The 16049-nt window shown below is 50.2% G+C and overlaps 1 protein-coding gene across 1 annotated transcript in view; it reads right to left on the reverse strand.

Annotated features, from left to right (window-relative positions):
- The window catches only part of SPTB (spectrin beta, erythrocytic), a 152823-nt gene that overhangs the window by 31969 nt on the left and 104805 nt on the right, over positions 1–16049 (reverse strand). The window contains exons 16-23 of the mRNA XM_029059295.2: positions 10720–11476; positions 7308–7510; positions 6714–6804; positions 5219–5365; positions 4231–4494; positions 3737–3943; positions 3501–3590; positions 2112–2390 (exon numbers count right to left, since the gene is read on the reverse strand). Coding sequence (XP_028915128.1) covers positions 2112–2390; positions 3501–3590; positions 3737–3943; positions 4231–4494; positions 5219–5365; positions 6714–6804; positions 7308–7510; positions 10720–11476 — 2038 coding nt within the window. The remainder of the gene's footprint in view (positions 1–2111; positions 2391–3500; positions 3591–3736; positions 3944–4230; positions 4495–5218; positions 5366–6713; positions 6805–7307; positions 7511–10719; positions 11477–16049) is intronic.

Raw genomic sequence — 16049 nt, forward strand, 5'->3', positions numbered from 1 at the left:
TACCCCACTGCTTAGAAGAGAGCTTGGCACATAGTAAGCACCTAACAAATACCATCATCATCATCCCAAGCGCTTAGTAGACTGCTATGCATACAGTAAGTGCTCAATAAATACGATTGACTGACTGACTGATTGATTTGGGAGCCCCATTTATGCCAAGTTCTAAATAAGGGAGTCTGGGCATTCTCAGAACTGCTTTAATTCATTCATTCAATTGTATTTTTTGAGCTCCTACTGTGTGCAGAGCACCATACTAAGCACTCGGAAAGTACAATTCAGCAACAAATAGAGGCGATCCCTGCCCACAATGGGCTCACAGTCTAGAATGGGGGAGACAGAGCATCTCCCAGAGTTAACAGGCTTCTAGGTTCAAGCTTTGTTCACCTTGTTCTCCTGGCTCAGAACTCCCTACTCCCTAAATCAGGAAGGCTGCAGCTCTCCCCGTCGCTGAAGCTCTCTTTAAACCTCACCTCTGCCAGAGAGCCTTCCCTGACTAATTCATAATACCACAATTATGTATTTCATGTCTCCACTCAGCAAACCTCACCTCTGTCAGAGAGCCTTCCCTGACTAATTCATAATACCACAATTATGTATTTCACGTCTCCACTCAGCACTTAATTAGCTAGCCATTACATACATACATTTTATATCCCCATACATTTTATATCCTTATTCTTCCTCTTACTCCCAGTATTTGTAAATCATTTAGACCTGCCTGTCCACCCCATTAGATTTTAAGCTCCCAGAAGGTAAAGTTTATGTATCTTCCTTCTCCTGCACTCTGCAAAAAGCTTCGTAATAATGCTTCACCCTCTGTAAGTGTGCCCATAAAAACCACCGATGAGGCTGATGATGATACACACTTGACTCCCCAAGAGACATGTCCTAGATGTGTCATCTCACACTCCTCTCCTGCTTCTGCGGCGCAGATAGACGATCAGAAGTTACAACTCCATTCCAGAGGCCCTTATTTATTCATATTATTGTCTGTCTCCCGTCTAGTTAGTTCATTTTGGGTAGGGAACGTGTCTGTTAATTGTTGTATCCTCCCAAGTGCTTAGTACAGTGCTCTGCACAAAGTAAGAGCTTGATAAATACCATTGATTGATTGATTGAGTTGGCAAGAGTCTGCGCTCCACCTAGCTCTCACTCTCTCTGTGTGAGTGTTCAGGATTCAGCTGCTCCACACTCACCCTCCACCAACGTGGCTGCCAGCCAGGCTCTAGCGTCCCCTCTCCCTCAGCCTAGAACAGCCAGTTGAGCTACCCAGCCTAGGGTCCACAGAGGGCTAAAAAGTAGGGAGTGAGATTCAGCATCTCATTCCCTCTAGCTCTGGGCCAAGACACGATCACAAGAGAAGAGAGAAGAGTTCGTGAGGATGCCAGGACGCCTTTGCAAATTTTCCCCCGAAACGCAGAGCACTGCTTTCCGGGGTGTGTGGAGAGGCAGTACTGAGGCTTCCTGAGTTTTTCTAAATTGGGGGGAATTCTTTATCTTTAGGTAAAGCTTTTCTTGGAGAAAATTCCTAGAAAAAATACAACTAAAGCTGCACCAGGTCCCTCTCCCCAACAGTGTCTCTGGGAAGGACGGGGAGGGAAGGAGAAAGATTGCTGTTCTTCAAGAATGGCATGGGGCAGAACCGTGCCTTGGGTTTCTGAGCCCATAGCCACACTATATAATCCTCAGCAGCACTTGAGCCCGACATGATTCCCTGGCCTGTCCTCATATATCTACACACCTCCACTACCAGGTTCCACGACCCAGTGCCCTCCTCCGGCCCTTGATCTCCCCAAAATGGCACCCTGGGATGCCTCAGCCCAGCCTTGACCCTGCACTAAGCCAACCCCTGCCCTCTCCTGCCACAAAGCAGTCTTTCCCAGGCTGGGGGCTCACACAGACCAGACGAGCTCAGGCAGGAGCTCAGGCAGGAGCTCAGGAGGGAAAAGCCTGACTCTGCATTGGGATCCGAGCCTGGACTTCCCACCCACAGTGTCCCCGGTGCCAGACAGATGGCACCTGCTCATCTTTGTCCTGCTCCAACGTGGCCGAATCGGGACCCTTGAGTTGGTTGGCTGCTTCCCGCACCCCCCTCTGGGCCACCGGCTGACCTGGGGCGTCTCATCCGAGATGACGTAGAGCTCTTGCTCGCTGATCCAGGCCTCCGCCTCGCCAGCATCCAGGTAATACTGCTGGGCCTCACTGGCGTCCTGCAGGCGCTGCAGCCGTTGAGCGGTGGCCCCCTGAAGGGTGTCCCACGAGCCCTGCAGGCTTCCCAGCCACTCTTCGATGTCCCTGCAGTCAATGTCGGCCGACGCCACCATCTCCTGCCCTCGCTGCAGCACGTCCTCGATCCGTGGTGCGTGGCCCGTTAACTCATTCTGGAGCGTCTGCGGTGCGGAGATGGGGAGGGAGAAATAAGAGCTCCTTCTAATGCTTCATGAACCCCCTGCCCTAGTGGGTCTTCTCCCCCTCCAGGCTGGCTTCCCCTGGCCTCCAATGTGAGCTGCCTCCCTCTCTCCACCCTTTATTCAAGCAGCTGCTGACATCTCCCTCCCTCAAGAAAGCCTTTTCCTACTCCCGGGAAGATCAGTGCCAAAATTTCCAGCCTCCTTCCTGCCAATATGTGCATTTTCCATGACTCCCCTTTCGCTCCCCACTTCAATATTGCTCTGACACTCATCCAGAGCTGAATTGTTTGGGAGCGGTTTGCTTCTGTCAAAGCTGCCGGTCTTAGAATCTCAAGTACCATCCGTAGGCCCACGGCTTCATTACTTACTTTGACATGCCTAGACCTGTGCCCTTCACAGCTGACCCTTATAAATGGTTTTAATGATGAGCTTGTTGAGCATCCAGAGGAAGCCCTGGAGGTTTCTGAGATCTTGGAAGATCCTCTGGGATTCAGCCCTGCACAGGCAGCATTTTCTAGGGACCTCAACTCTTTCCAGGAGATGGCTGCTTCCGGGCTCTCAGTGGTCATCTAATGTCCCGGCTCTCTTCCACCCAGGGGCCCCATCAACATCCTCTCATTCCCTGAGATTCCCTGCAGAGGAGCAGCAGGGGCCTCTTCCTGTGGCTAGGACCCCAGACCCAGTTCTTGATCCCTAGGTTATCTGTTCTTGGGGAGGTCAGCAGCCTCTCTTTCTAGCTAAGGGCAAAGAAAGGATCAAAGGTCTATATTCCCCAGGCTTCTTTCCTCAGTCGGCTCCAGGAAATATCCTTGGTTCAAAGGGAAATCTAATGATCTGTTCATTAGAATAGATTAAAACTGTGTCCCTTGGTGTGTGCCCTGCCAAAATTTCAAGCCCTAGATGAGGCTTCCTTGTCATCCACGGTGTTGGGCCTGAGCCCTCTGAAAAGGAATGCTGCTTTTGGAACCAGGGCGGTGAGAAGAGGTGGGTGGCATGATTCATTCATTCATTCACTCAATCGTATTTACTGCGCGCTTACTGTGTGCAGAGCACTGTACTAAGTGCTTGGAAAGTAGAATTCGGACTCACCTGGTTTTTCTTCATAAGCAGCTGCACGGTCTGCAGGTTGGTGCCATAGTCAGTGGACTGAGCAAGGGGCAACCTCTCGTCCACCCAGAGCTGAAACAAAGCAAAAGGCAGGACTGCGCTGACCATCAGCCAGAGGGGAAGAGGTGCTCCCCAGACCGCCCGAGTCATTTCTGGGACTGGAACCTGGGTGGTGGTCCCCATGGCCGGTAAGGGGATGGGAGAAGCAGGAGACTCACCGTCTCATCCTCTAGATCGCGGTTGATCTGGAGCTTGGCTTTGGATGACTGCAGCTCCTTCCTTCTCTTCTCCAGGGGCTCCAGAAGGTCCAGAAAGCGCCTCTCTATGCTCGGTTCTTCTCTCTCCTCCTCGTCCCCCAGTGCAGAGCCCAGGGACAGCAGTTCCCCCAACTCCTTCTTGCGCACATTCACCTGATCCTCGACTCTCTGGATGCCAACAGGACACGGTCAGCATCAGCCCCTCTGTAGGCCCAAAAACTGCTCCCCCGACGAGCCCGCCCAGGGCCCGAGCAGTGGCCTGGTGCCAGCCCAGTTGTGAGAAACATGCACTGTCTCCTTTCGAGCCCCCAGGGTGCCAGGCCGAGAGGCAGCGAGCCTGCCCATCACCAGTGCAGAGAAGACGAGGGCCCATTCAACACCGCCTTAAGGCAGGGCTTCGTTCCCATCCCCGGGACCCATGGCCACCCCCAGCCACGAGACTCTGGCTCACGCGCCTTCAGCTTGGCCAGCATCCGGTTGACAGTGGTCAGGTCTTTGCCCTGGTCGTCCGAGCGCAGCTGCTCCTCCATTTCGCTGATCCACTTGTTCAGGTCCGCGTAGGTCTGGGCGTGCAGGTCCGAGCGGTTGGCGTCAAAAAGGCGCTGGGCCTTCTCCTGTGAGGTGCTCTGCAGCTCGTCCCAGAGCCTATGCAGCATGTCCAATCTTGGCGTCACCACCGCCGCAAATTGAGGCTTCTGCTCTATCAATTGCTTCCCTTCCTGGTCAGGGGAGGAAAGGAGAGTGTTGATGGGGGAGTGCGCAGACTCTGGGGGCTTGGCCACCCTTGCAAAGAGAGAGTGCTCCTTGCTCTCCTCCAATCATCAACACGACCATGAGCAAGCCCACCAAGAGGGAAGGGTGGCTGCTGATGGAGACAGGAAGGAGGGTCGCTTCATCCCCCATTTTGCCTCCTGTCTTGGGTTAGTCCAATCTCTGCCACTGCCCAAGTTTCTCCACCCACGATGGGTCCTCGTGGGCTCCACATTAATGAGATTTTAGGACTCAAAGGGATGCACCCTTTCCTGAGATGCTGCCTCTGCAAGCCTTCCTTCACACCTTAAAGTGCTTGAAGTCCTTTGGATAAAAGGACATGCAGCAGTGAGTAAAAACTGGGGTGACTGTTAACCTGGCCACGGCCCCACGCCATCAACCTCAGCTGGCTTTGCATGAATTCCTGTCGTGAACTACTTATCCTAGTAAGATGCTGCCTCTTTCTGGATTTCAGTTTTCCATTTGTACCAGTGCCCCCCAAGGTCCACCAAGTCCTTACTAATGTTCATATAAGATGGTCACAGAAACAGAGTGAAAAGAGCTCTCTAAGCGGGGAGACCTCATCTTACAGTGGCTTTCAGAAACCTAGCCTACGGCTCAAGTGAGGTCCCAGCCCCGGCCACGTCATCCAGTTCCCTACTGGCCACAGCCCCATGTGGTCAGGAACTTTACCTCATCGACTTTCTCTAGCCACGCCTGATTAGAAGCCAGCTCTGCCATGAACGCCTGGTGCTTCAGCCACTTGTTGTGTAAGTTCTGCGAATCATCGTAGGACACGTCCTGAGAGGTCAGCAGCTTGTCATTGATCCAGAGGGTGAGCTGCCAAAACAGAGGAGGGGTCAGGCAAAGTTCCACGATGAGCAAGGGTCCGGATTTATCCACACCAGCGTTTTCCTTCTGGGGTTTAGGCAGCCTCGTCTCAGGTACCCTCTCACGGAAGGAGCATCCTTGGGGATCCGGGGCCGGGGACTACAGGCTCAGCCAGATATGAAGCCAACGATCTGGGTTCTAATTACCTCTGACCCCTTGGCAGTCTAGAATAGAACCTGAAGCCACCTCACAGAGCTTTGATTCATCATCTGGAGACACTGGCCCCACCTTTAACAGGGAGTTACCATCATCCCTGAAGCAAAGGGTCTAAAAATGGTAATTGCGGTATTTGTTAAGCACTTACTATGGCCAAGCACTGCAATAGACACTGGGGTAGAAACAAGATAAACAGGACAACCACAGTCCCTATCCTACATGGAGCTCCCAGTCTAAGATATTGAATCTCATTTTATAGATGAGACACAGAGAAGTGAAGTGACTTGTCCAAGGTCGCACAGCAGACAAATGGCAGCGCTGGGATTAGGACCCAGTCCATCTGACTACCTGACCTGTGCTTTCTCCACTAGACCAAAGCTGCTCCTCTGGCAGCCCATGGAACAGCAGGCAAGGTGCAAAGGTGACGCTTGCTAAATTATATTGAAATGTGGGACATGAAGCCCAGGCCAAAGTATTTGGACCACTTCCAGTTTAGTGGCCCTTCTCGGACCAGAGAAAGGTGGAGTGAGCAATAGGACTTGGGTGTACAATGGTTGGCCTTGAGTGGCCTTGAGAAGGCCAACTATAATCCCAACCTGAGAGAGGAGAAGAGGACTTCTCAGAGGGGTACACCTGCGGAGAGTAGGGCATGGGGTCAGGTGACCTCCTCTACGAGGGCTGGGATTATTTGCAATGCCAGCCCCTAATGATGGGGCATTGAAAGGGAAAATGTCCTTTAGAAAACTGGTCACTTGGATGGAGTTCCTTAGCTGCCAGGCTTCTGGGAGTTTTCTTTGTTTTCCTTTGTTTGGGGCAAGAGTAATGATGATGATGGTGGTATTTGTTAAGCGTTTACTATGTGTCAGGCACTGCTCTAAGCACTGAGGTAGACACAAGCAAATCGAGTTGGACTTAGTCTCTGTTCCACATGGGGCTCACAGTCTCAATCCCCATTTTACGGATGAGGTAACTGAGGAACAGAGAAGTGATGTGACTTGCCCAAGATCACTCAGCAGACAAGTGGCAAAGCCAGGATTAGAACCCATGACCTTCTGACTCCCAGGCCTGTGCTCTATCCACTACACCATGCTGCTTCCCTGGTAGGACAGAGAAGGAGATCCCCAGTTCTCCCCAGTCCTACCTCCTGGCAGTTTTGTAGAAAGTTTTGCAGATCCAGGTTGTCCTTCAGGAGATGCTCAACCTCCTGGGACCTCTCATTGTTTCTTTTGTGCCTGGGAGGAAAGAGAAAAAGGTTGGGAGTGGTCCTTTCTCTAGGGTTTATTCCATAAATCGATGAGCCACGCCACCCTGGGTCAGCCTCGTGGTTTGCTCAGCCGTGGATTCTGATCCCCTCAGGGGCACCAGGGCAGTTGTGAGAACTGGGGGGGGGTGACTGTCCTGCTGAACACCCATCTTCACGATTAGGGATGGACCGTTCAGTGTCCCCTACCTCTCCCCTCTCCATCTCCAACCACGTGCTATGGACCACTTCTCCGTGGATCTACTGAAATGCCTCTGGGAAGTGTTGGTGTTACCAACTAGACTGGAATCTGGGGACAGAGTCCACGTGTTCACTCTCCCCATTGGGAGAGAGAAGATGTATTTCCTGTTGCTTATGTGAATCTGCTTCTCGTCAGCTCCCGATCCCCAACCTCCTGCAAAGTACTGGGAGAAGGAAGGTCCCCAGAGCCAGAAAATATCAACTATCACTGCAAACCCCCTAAGGAGGGATTACCTGTCCTCAATCTGCTGCACCTTCTCCCCGATCTTGTCCGAATAGATGTTTCCCTCAGCCAGGAGTTCATTCCCAGAGTCCACGGCACCCAGGATCTTCGTGTTGTTGGACTTCATAGTAGCCAGGAAGTCCTCAAACTTCCGGATTCCAGCTTCGGCGGCTTCCAGAGAGTCCGGAGGCTCCAGGTGAGCCAGGGTGTATTCCTGAGGATGAAAATCCAGGGGCGGCCCCCAGGACCCCGGCATGAATCCAGGCTGGGCAGAATCTCAGCACAGGCCAAAATTCCCCCCAGTTCCAACCCAATCAATAAAGAATATTTACTGAGCACCTACATTGTCCAGCATACTGTACTGAGTGCTTGAGAGAGGACAACAGATTTAGTAGATTCGATTACTGCCCTCCAAGAGTTTACAATCTAGCAGGTGAGACAGACACTAAAATACATTTCAAATAGGAGGGATTAATAGAGTATAAAGATACATTACCTAAGTGTTATGGAGAGGAGAGCTTAGATAGCTGGAAGTGCTAAAGTGGCATTGGGAGTATTTAAGTGGGGAAATTAGAAATTAATCTTGGAGGGCCTCCTGGAGGAGACGTGATGTCAAAAAGATTTTGAAGATGGGGAGAGCTCCCGACTGTCTACTGTGTAGGGAAAGGGAGATCAAGGGAGGTGGGAGGGTGTGAGAAAGTGGTAGGAGAGGCAAGAATGAGGTACAATGAGAATAAGCAGAGGAACAATTCTATTTATTTTACATTGATGCTATTGATGCCTGTTTACTTGGTTTGATGTCTGTCTCCTTCTAGACCGTGAGCCTGTTGTGGGCAGGTATTATCTCTCTTTGTTGTTGAATTGTACTTTCCAAGCACTTAGTACCAAGCAGAGTAAGCGCTCAATAAATACAACTGAATGAATGAATGAACAAACTGTGTGAGCTGGGATGTAGTGGGAGAAAAGAGTGGATCAGTAGGCCAGAGAGTGCTGATTGAGTGCTTTAAAACCAAAGGCCAAGAGTTTTTCTTTGATGCAGAGAGGAATAGGTAATCTTTGCTGGCTTTTAAGGAGTGGGAAGATGCATGCAGTGGGATGCTGTAGAGAAATGTTGGGGCAGCAGAGTGAAGTATGGCCTGAGGTGTGGAAAAACTGAAGGTAGAGAGTTCAGAGAAAAGTTGGCTGAAATAATCGGTCAAGCCAGGATACGATAAATGCGTGGATCAGCATGGCGGTTATTTGAATCGAGAGGAAGGGGCAGATCCTGGTAACGTCGTGGAGGAAGACCTGACAGGATTTGGTGACAGAATAGACATGGAGGTTGAAATAAAGGGAGGAATCAAGGATGGTGCCAAGGTTAATGGGTTGAAAGAAGGAGAGCAACTCTGATGGGAAAGTTAGGTGGAGGAAAGGGTCTGGAAGGGAAGATGAGGACAAATTGAACTTGAGATGCTGGCAGAATGTCTAAGATGTGAGAACTGAGGTGTTATTGAGCACCTACCATGTGCAGAGTATTGTAATAAATGCTTGAGAGAATACACCACAAATTAAACATATATTCCTTTGCTAATTTACCAAAACCCAACTATTCCCATTTTTAAAGTCTTCCTCAATCAATGGTATTTACTGAGCGCTTACTGGGTGCAGAGCATTGTACTAAGCACTTGAAAACTTTCAAACCATTTCCTTCAGCAGGCCGTCCCCTAATTTTCACTGCCCCGATCGTATCACCCCCACAGTCGCCCTTACCACGCATGCATACGCATGCACGCACGCACACAGACACCCAAACACACTCGTCAATATAAAAATATTGATTTATGTACTCCACTTATTGATTTGCTTTTCCACTTTCCGTAAATTCTCCAATACCAGTTACATCTATGATTTTCCTCCTGCTCCCAGGAGGTCTGGCTGTTCAGTGCGCAGTAACCTGCACACGGTAAACACTTTTTTATTTAGTGTGATTTTAATGTTTTCATGTTTTTATTCGTGTGTAATAATAATAATAATGTTGGTATTTGTTAAGCGCTTACTATGTGCAGAGCACTGTTCTAAGCGCTGGGGTAGTTACAGGGTTATCAGTTTGTCCCACGTGAGGCTCACAGATAATCCCCATTTTACAGATGAGGTAACTGAGGCACAGAGAAGTTAAGTGACTTGCCCACAGTCACACAGCTAAGTGGCAGAGCCGGGAGTCGAACTCATGACCTCTGATTCCGAAGCCCACGCTCTTTTCACTGAGCCACACTGCTTTTCTTCTTAGTGTGTACTCTAACCGCACTCCACCCCCAGCCCTACTGTGCTTTTGTACATATCCTTTTACTCTGCCAGTTGCCCTACCTGTAATTTCTTTTACTTTCTGTCTCCTCTGAGTAGACTGTAAGCTGCCTGAGGGAACCAATAGCGTTTACCAACTCTATGGTAATGTCCTCTCTTACACAGTTAGCACTCAGTAAATACCACTGACGGATTGACTACCCTTTCGACTATTATATTTCACCCAGTTTGCTTGACTTCCCATCATACTTTGCTCCTGATGGCAGGAAGTGCTCTAATATCTTTTTTGATACGGCTTGATTACAGCACCTTTCACCTAATAGACGCCCAGTACAGCTCCTGCACCCAGTAAGTGCTCACTATAGCTATCTGCGCCCAGTACGTACCCAGTACAGTGCCCTGCACACAGTAGGTGATCGGTACAGTACCCTACACCCGGTAGGTGCTTGGTAAAGCCCATTATTACCCAGTAGTTGTTCAGTACAGTTCCCTGCCTGCAATAATAATGATAATGTTGGTATTTGTTAAGCACTTTTACTATGTGCAGAGCACTGTTCTAAGTGCTGGGGTAGATACAGGGTAAGCAGGTTGTCCCACATGAAGCTCACAATTAATCCTCATTTTACAGATGAGGTAACCGAGGCACAGATAAGTTAAGTGACTTGCCCACAGTCACATAGCTGACAAGTGGCAGAGCCAGGATTCAAACCCATAGCCTCTGACTTCCAAGCCCGGGCTCTTTCCACTGAGTCAAGCTGCTTCCCAATATTGAGGCTTAATGATGAAAACAATGATGATACTGGTCTGAGCTGACCTCGTCTTCATTTTACCTAACTGAATTCTAAAACTTTGGATTCGTGCGATGAGCTAAGGCTATTCCAGGACTAGTCTGCTCCATCTGCTCCTGTACAGTCGGCCTCCTCTGGATTCCTCTCTTCTTTCCACAGCCTCTTTCCAATCATCTCTGGGGTGCCCATCAACCCCTTGTGGACTGTAAGCTCACTGTGGACAGGGAATGTGTCCGTTCATTGTTATATTTTAGTCTCCCAAGAGCTGAGTACAGGGTTCTACTCAGAGTAAGCGCTCAATAGATAAAATTGACTGACTGACTGACTCTGCCCCCGCCCATTCCCAGCCCACTACCTGGTTGCTCAGGATGGCTTCCGCCTGTTTGGCATCCTTCTGGAACTCCTGGAAGCCAAGGCACTGTTTGAGAAAATGGCCCCGGTTCTCCCACATCTTGCCCAGGGCTTCCCAGCCTATGTCCACACCCTCGAGGCGCTGACCCAGCAGTAGGTATTCAGGGTCACTCTGGCCTTGGGTCACCCTCTCGCCGGCGGCCTTGACTTTCTGGTAGTCCTCCAGGTGCCCGTCAATCTCCTCTCTGATGGTGGCGTGTTGCTGGAGGAGCTGCTCGGCCTCGGGCAGGGACTCGGGGGCATCTTCCGAGGCCACCGTCTTCTGGGCTGTGAACAGCCAGGCCTGGAAGTCGTCTAGGTCCTGGAGGAACTGCTGCAACTGGCTAGCTTCCCCTAGAGAGGCTTCCTGGCCCTTCAAAGCCTCCTGCAGTCCCTTCCACAGATTTTCAATGTAGTTCTGCCGCTTTGTGATGTCCTCCTCCAGCTCAGGGTGCTCCTCGACCAGCCGCTGGGATTCCTGAGTAAGGGCACCCATCCGGCCTCGGATGGCCGTGACGTCGCGGCTCAGCCCGTACAGCTTCCGCTGGATGGCGATCACGCCGGCCAGATCCCGGCCCAGGTCCTGGGTGGACTCCACCACTTTCGTCTTATCCAGGATCCACTTGCCGGTCTCTTCACAGTCCACACAGTAGTTGTGCACACTCAGGGCCGAGTCTACTGCCTTCCTCCGTTCCAACACCAAGGCCTGGAATTTCTGCCACCTGTCCAGTGGGGTAAGGGATGGGTGGAGGAGGAGTGAGGAGAAAGAGAGCAGAACAAGTGACTTACTTTCCTCACCCCTCTGTCAAATCCACCTCAGTGGGAGGAAGAAGTGGGTGCCAATCGGAAGGCCACTTGTTGAACTCCTAGAGCAGTCAAGCATGTGAATGTGGGCCCCGAACAGGAATTGAAAGAAACTGGCCAGGCCTAAAGGAAAAGCGGTTCTGAGCAAGAAAATTTCCATGGAATGGGGCATCTTGGTCAGCAGGTCTTGCTGCCCCCACAGTGACAACCCGAACCCATGTTGGGTTCTGCCCTGGAACTCCCTCCCCCTCCATATAATGATGACCGATGATGGTATTTTTTAAGTGCTTATTATGTGCCAGGCACTGTAATAAGCGCTGGGGTGTATATAAGCAAATCAGGTTGGACACAGTCCCTGTCCCACGTCAGGCTCACAGTCTTAATCCCCATTTTACAGATGAAGGAACTGAGGCACAGCGAAGTGAATTGACTTGCGCAAGTTCACACAGCAGACAAGTGGCAGAGCTGGGATTAGAACCCATGACCTTCTGACTCTCAGGCGTGTGCTCTACCCACTACTCCATGTCGCTTCTCCATATACACCAGACCACCACTCTCCCCACCTTCAAACCCTCATTAATTAACATCACATCTCCTCCAAGAGGCCTTCCCCGATTTAGCCCTCTTCTCCCATCTCCCTCTCCCTTCTGTATCATCCATGAACTTTGGATCTGTACCCTTTGGCATTTGGTATTTACCTCACCATCCACCCCATAGCCCTTATATACAAATCTGTAATTTATTTACTTATATTAGTGTCTGTCTCCCCCTCTAGACTTTACGTTCATTCTGGGCAGGGAACTTGTCTATCGACTCTATTGCAATGTACTCTCTCCAGTGCTTAGTACAGTGCTCTGCACCCAGTAAGCACTCAATAAATACCACTGATTGATTGACTGATTGATTTAGGCCATGAAGAAAGCTGATGCTTGGCTGAGCTTTCTGGTAAGAGGCAGCAGGGCCACCCAATAATTACACTGGCGTGGCCAAATAGGGTGAGGGAAACCCCCGCTCTTAAACGGAGTGGATGGAAGGGGTGGACAGAGGAGCCTCATCTGAAATGTAGGGAGAGCTGATGAAGATGGAAGAGGCAGGGAATCTTCCTGCACCTGGCTGTTGAACGTGGGGCAGCATACAGCTCATCAAGGAGGGAACTTGGGGTCAGAGGTAACAGCAAGGTAGAGGCCAACACTGGACCAGTACCACCTGTGGGAGAGCTTTCCACGCTTCGGATCCAAGACCAAGATTTATTTACTCCACTCATTTTTTATTCATTTTTGGATTACGGTTTAGAGAAGCAGCGCGGCTTAGTGGAAAGGACAGGGGCTTGGGAGTTAGAAGACGTGGGTTCTAATCCCGGCACTGATGCTTGTCTGCTGTGTGACCTTGGGCAAGCCACTTAACTTCACTGTGCCTCAGTTACCTCACCTGTAAAATGGGGATTAAGACTGTGCGCCCCACATGGGACAAAGTGATTAACTTGTATCTACCCCAGCGCTTAGATCAGTGCTTGGCACAAAGTTAAGTGCTTAACAAATACCACAATAATAATTATCATTATCACTATTGCGACCGGCTCCACCCAATGAGCCACTTGTCTCTTTAGAAAGAAAGGTGCAGGTCTGGAGCGCCTGGTGGAGGGGTCTGAGACTACGGAAGTCAGGAACCTGCACTGACTGAACTGTGTTCAATAGGATTATGGGTGTCCCTGGGCACCCCCTTCTTTGTTCCTACCTCTCTTCAGTTTAAGGAGTTGATTTATGGCACCCTCATGAACAGCATCCTCTTTTAGGTTCGTGCAGACAGGACCTGATTGGTTTGAAACATCTGCCAGTCATCTGATGCAATCAGATGCAGGTAGCATCGGCTCAGACATTTTTCAGTTTACATCTTCTGGAGCTTTATTAAAATCCCCCTGTTCCCTGGTAGTAGTAAGATCACAGTGGGACAAAGAGACTAAGAGACAGAGGGAATATTCCTGAAAATCAAAATGAGTAGCCTTCCAACCCAATTCCCGTTGGCCCACCACACTCATCTCCTTTCAGTTGAGGCCTGGAGAGCCGCCATCACCATGCCCATATGAGCCTCACAATCCCTCCTTCATATGTCACAGCCAAGTCACAGTTGCCCAGGACAGAGAGGAAGAGGTCGTTGAAAAACCAAGGCTGCAGCCTTTTTGGCTCTGGGAGGGACCCTGTCCATGCTGCTGACCCTGGGTGGGGGCGCAGAGAGGAGACAGAGGAGGTTCTGGAAGGAGTTATATCCAACCCGCCTCCCCAGAGGAGGCCGAAAGGAATCAGAGGAGGGCTCCAGGAGGGGTTGTGTCCATGACACCCTCACTGGTGCTCCTGAGAAGGGACAGAAAGGAGTGGAGGAGGACTTGCTGTATTCTGCTTTCCCTAAAGCTTAGTACAGTGTTCTAAGTGAATATGATTGAATGACCGAATGAATGAACGAATGACTTCTGGAAGGACTGTACCCAGGCCACCACCACTGGCCCAGATGGAGACAGAGAGGAAGCCAAGAAAGGCTCCTGAAGGGGAAATGCTCAGGCCACTGATTCCTCCCCCGTGGGGGGACAGAGAGGCTTCTCCTGGGGACAGAATGTGAGCTCATTGGACTGTCCCACTTTCTCTTTTATCCCTGGCTCTGCCCCAGGGAGACTAACAAAAACTAACGAAATTTAAACCTTTTAGACAATGGGCGAGGCAGCGAGATTGGCAGTTTATCCACTCATCTTGGAGGCTTCGGCACATAACAGGTCATTGTTCAAAATAACAGTACTGCTTTGGGGGACCCTGGAAAACCACACAATCTGCTGTCCGGTTTTAACTGAAAGCTTGGGACAGTGCTCAACAATCCCTCTTAACACAGATGATATCCGCCAGTTTGAGCTTGCAAATGAGTTTCTGGAACTGCAGCCAGAGGAACTGTTTTTTCCTGGGCCACTTATTCAATAACCCTCTCCTTTCCTTCATCCAGCCCCTGCTGACTCTGAGCCCACCCCCCACCCCCCCAGCTCCCCTTACCCCCAACCTCTGGAACTCATTCCCATTCCATCGGAACACCTGTCGTTCTTCGCTAGAGCCTGAGAAAGACTCCGTGAGCGGCAGAAGCCGTGAAAAAACCTGAAATCCTGTTGCTTCTGTCTGGTTTATCATTGTCCTTAACTTTTATATTTTTGTTTCATCTTTCCTTTTACATCTGTCACCAGCCCCCAAACTCCTCTCCCACTTACTTTTAGATTGTGAACCCCTGGGGGGGCCTGGATCCATGTCTATATCACATCCGTGTACTTCTTTCCCAGTGTGTAGTACAGTGCTTTGTACACAGTAAGCCCTTAATAAATACTATTACTACTAAATAGGTTCCTAACATCCATGATCTGGGTTTCTGGATGGGGGCCCAAGCCATGTCTTGAGATATGTCCTCGACTGGTGGATCCGGCTCTCCCTGCCCAAGTTGGTGTTACAAGGTATATCAGAATTACTACTGAAAATACAAATGACACCAGCAGCCCAGAACTTCTTCATTCCACCAGTAGCAAGACGCAGCATCACTACATCCTTGGTAAATGTGGAGTGACCCGGCAAATGCTTTGTAAGCTGAGAATTCACCAGTACATCTCTTCCCACTTCTCTAACGTCTTTTCCCAACTCGGTACGTTCATATTCCCAGGAAAGGAATGGAGCACAATTGTTTTCCCCCTTACCCGCCTTAGTCATGACAATTATGCTATTTAAGAAGTACAGAACTTTACAGCTGACTATGTAATTTTGGGCTAAGGGAGAGGCTTCTGCAAGTGGTGATGGTCACCTATTCCGTATGTCCTCAATGGGTCAGAATTCTCCAATTCAAGGGACCAGATGCTTCTATTGAGTTCTAAGTCCAAGGTCTGCACCAACTCCCTCTTTAGGTTCTTTGGGATTCGTCAGCATAATTTCCGTCTCTATGTGGGGAGAAAGGGATGGGTGGGTCGTAGGGGAAGACAGGAGAGGCAAACCAGGGCCTGGGTTTCTGGGGTGATGCCAGCACCAGCTCTGCAGCCCCAGGGGACGCCTAGCCCAGGGAGAGTTGGCATCACCACTGCAGAAACCTGGGCAGAAGTGCTTGCCTCTGGCCTGGAATTCCCTCCCTCCTCATATCCGACAGACAATTACTCTCCCCACCTTCAAAGCCTTTTTGAAGGCACATCTCCTCCAAGAGGCCTTCCCCAACTAAGCCCTCCTTTTCTCTTCTTTGGCGTCACCTTGAGTGGCTTCCTTTATTCATCTCCCCTTCCAGCCCCATGGCACTTATTTACATATCTGTAATTTATTTATTTATATTAATATCTGTGTCCCCCTCTAGACTGTAAGCTCACTGTGGGCAGGGAACGCACACTGTGGGCAGGGAACGTGTCTTCACTGCTATATCGTACTCTCCCAAGTGCTTAATAATGTTGGTATTTGTTAAGCGCTTACTATGTGCAGAGCACTGTTCTAAGCGCTG

This window comes from Ornithorhynchus anatinus, chromosome 1, assembly GCF_004115215.2.
Source record: "Ornithorhynchus anatinus isolate Pmale09 chromosome 1, mOrnAna1.pri.v4, whole genome shotgun sequence".
In the NCBI taxonomy this organism is placed as follows: domain Eukaryota; kingdom Metazoa; phylum Chordata; class Mammalia; order Monotremata; family Ornithorhynchidae; genus Ornithorhynchus; species Ornithorhynchus anatinus.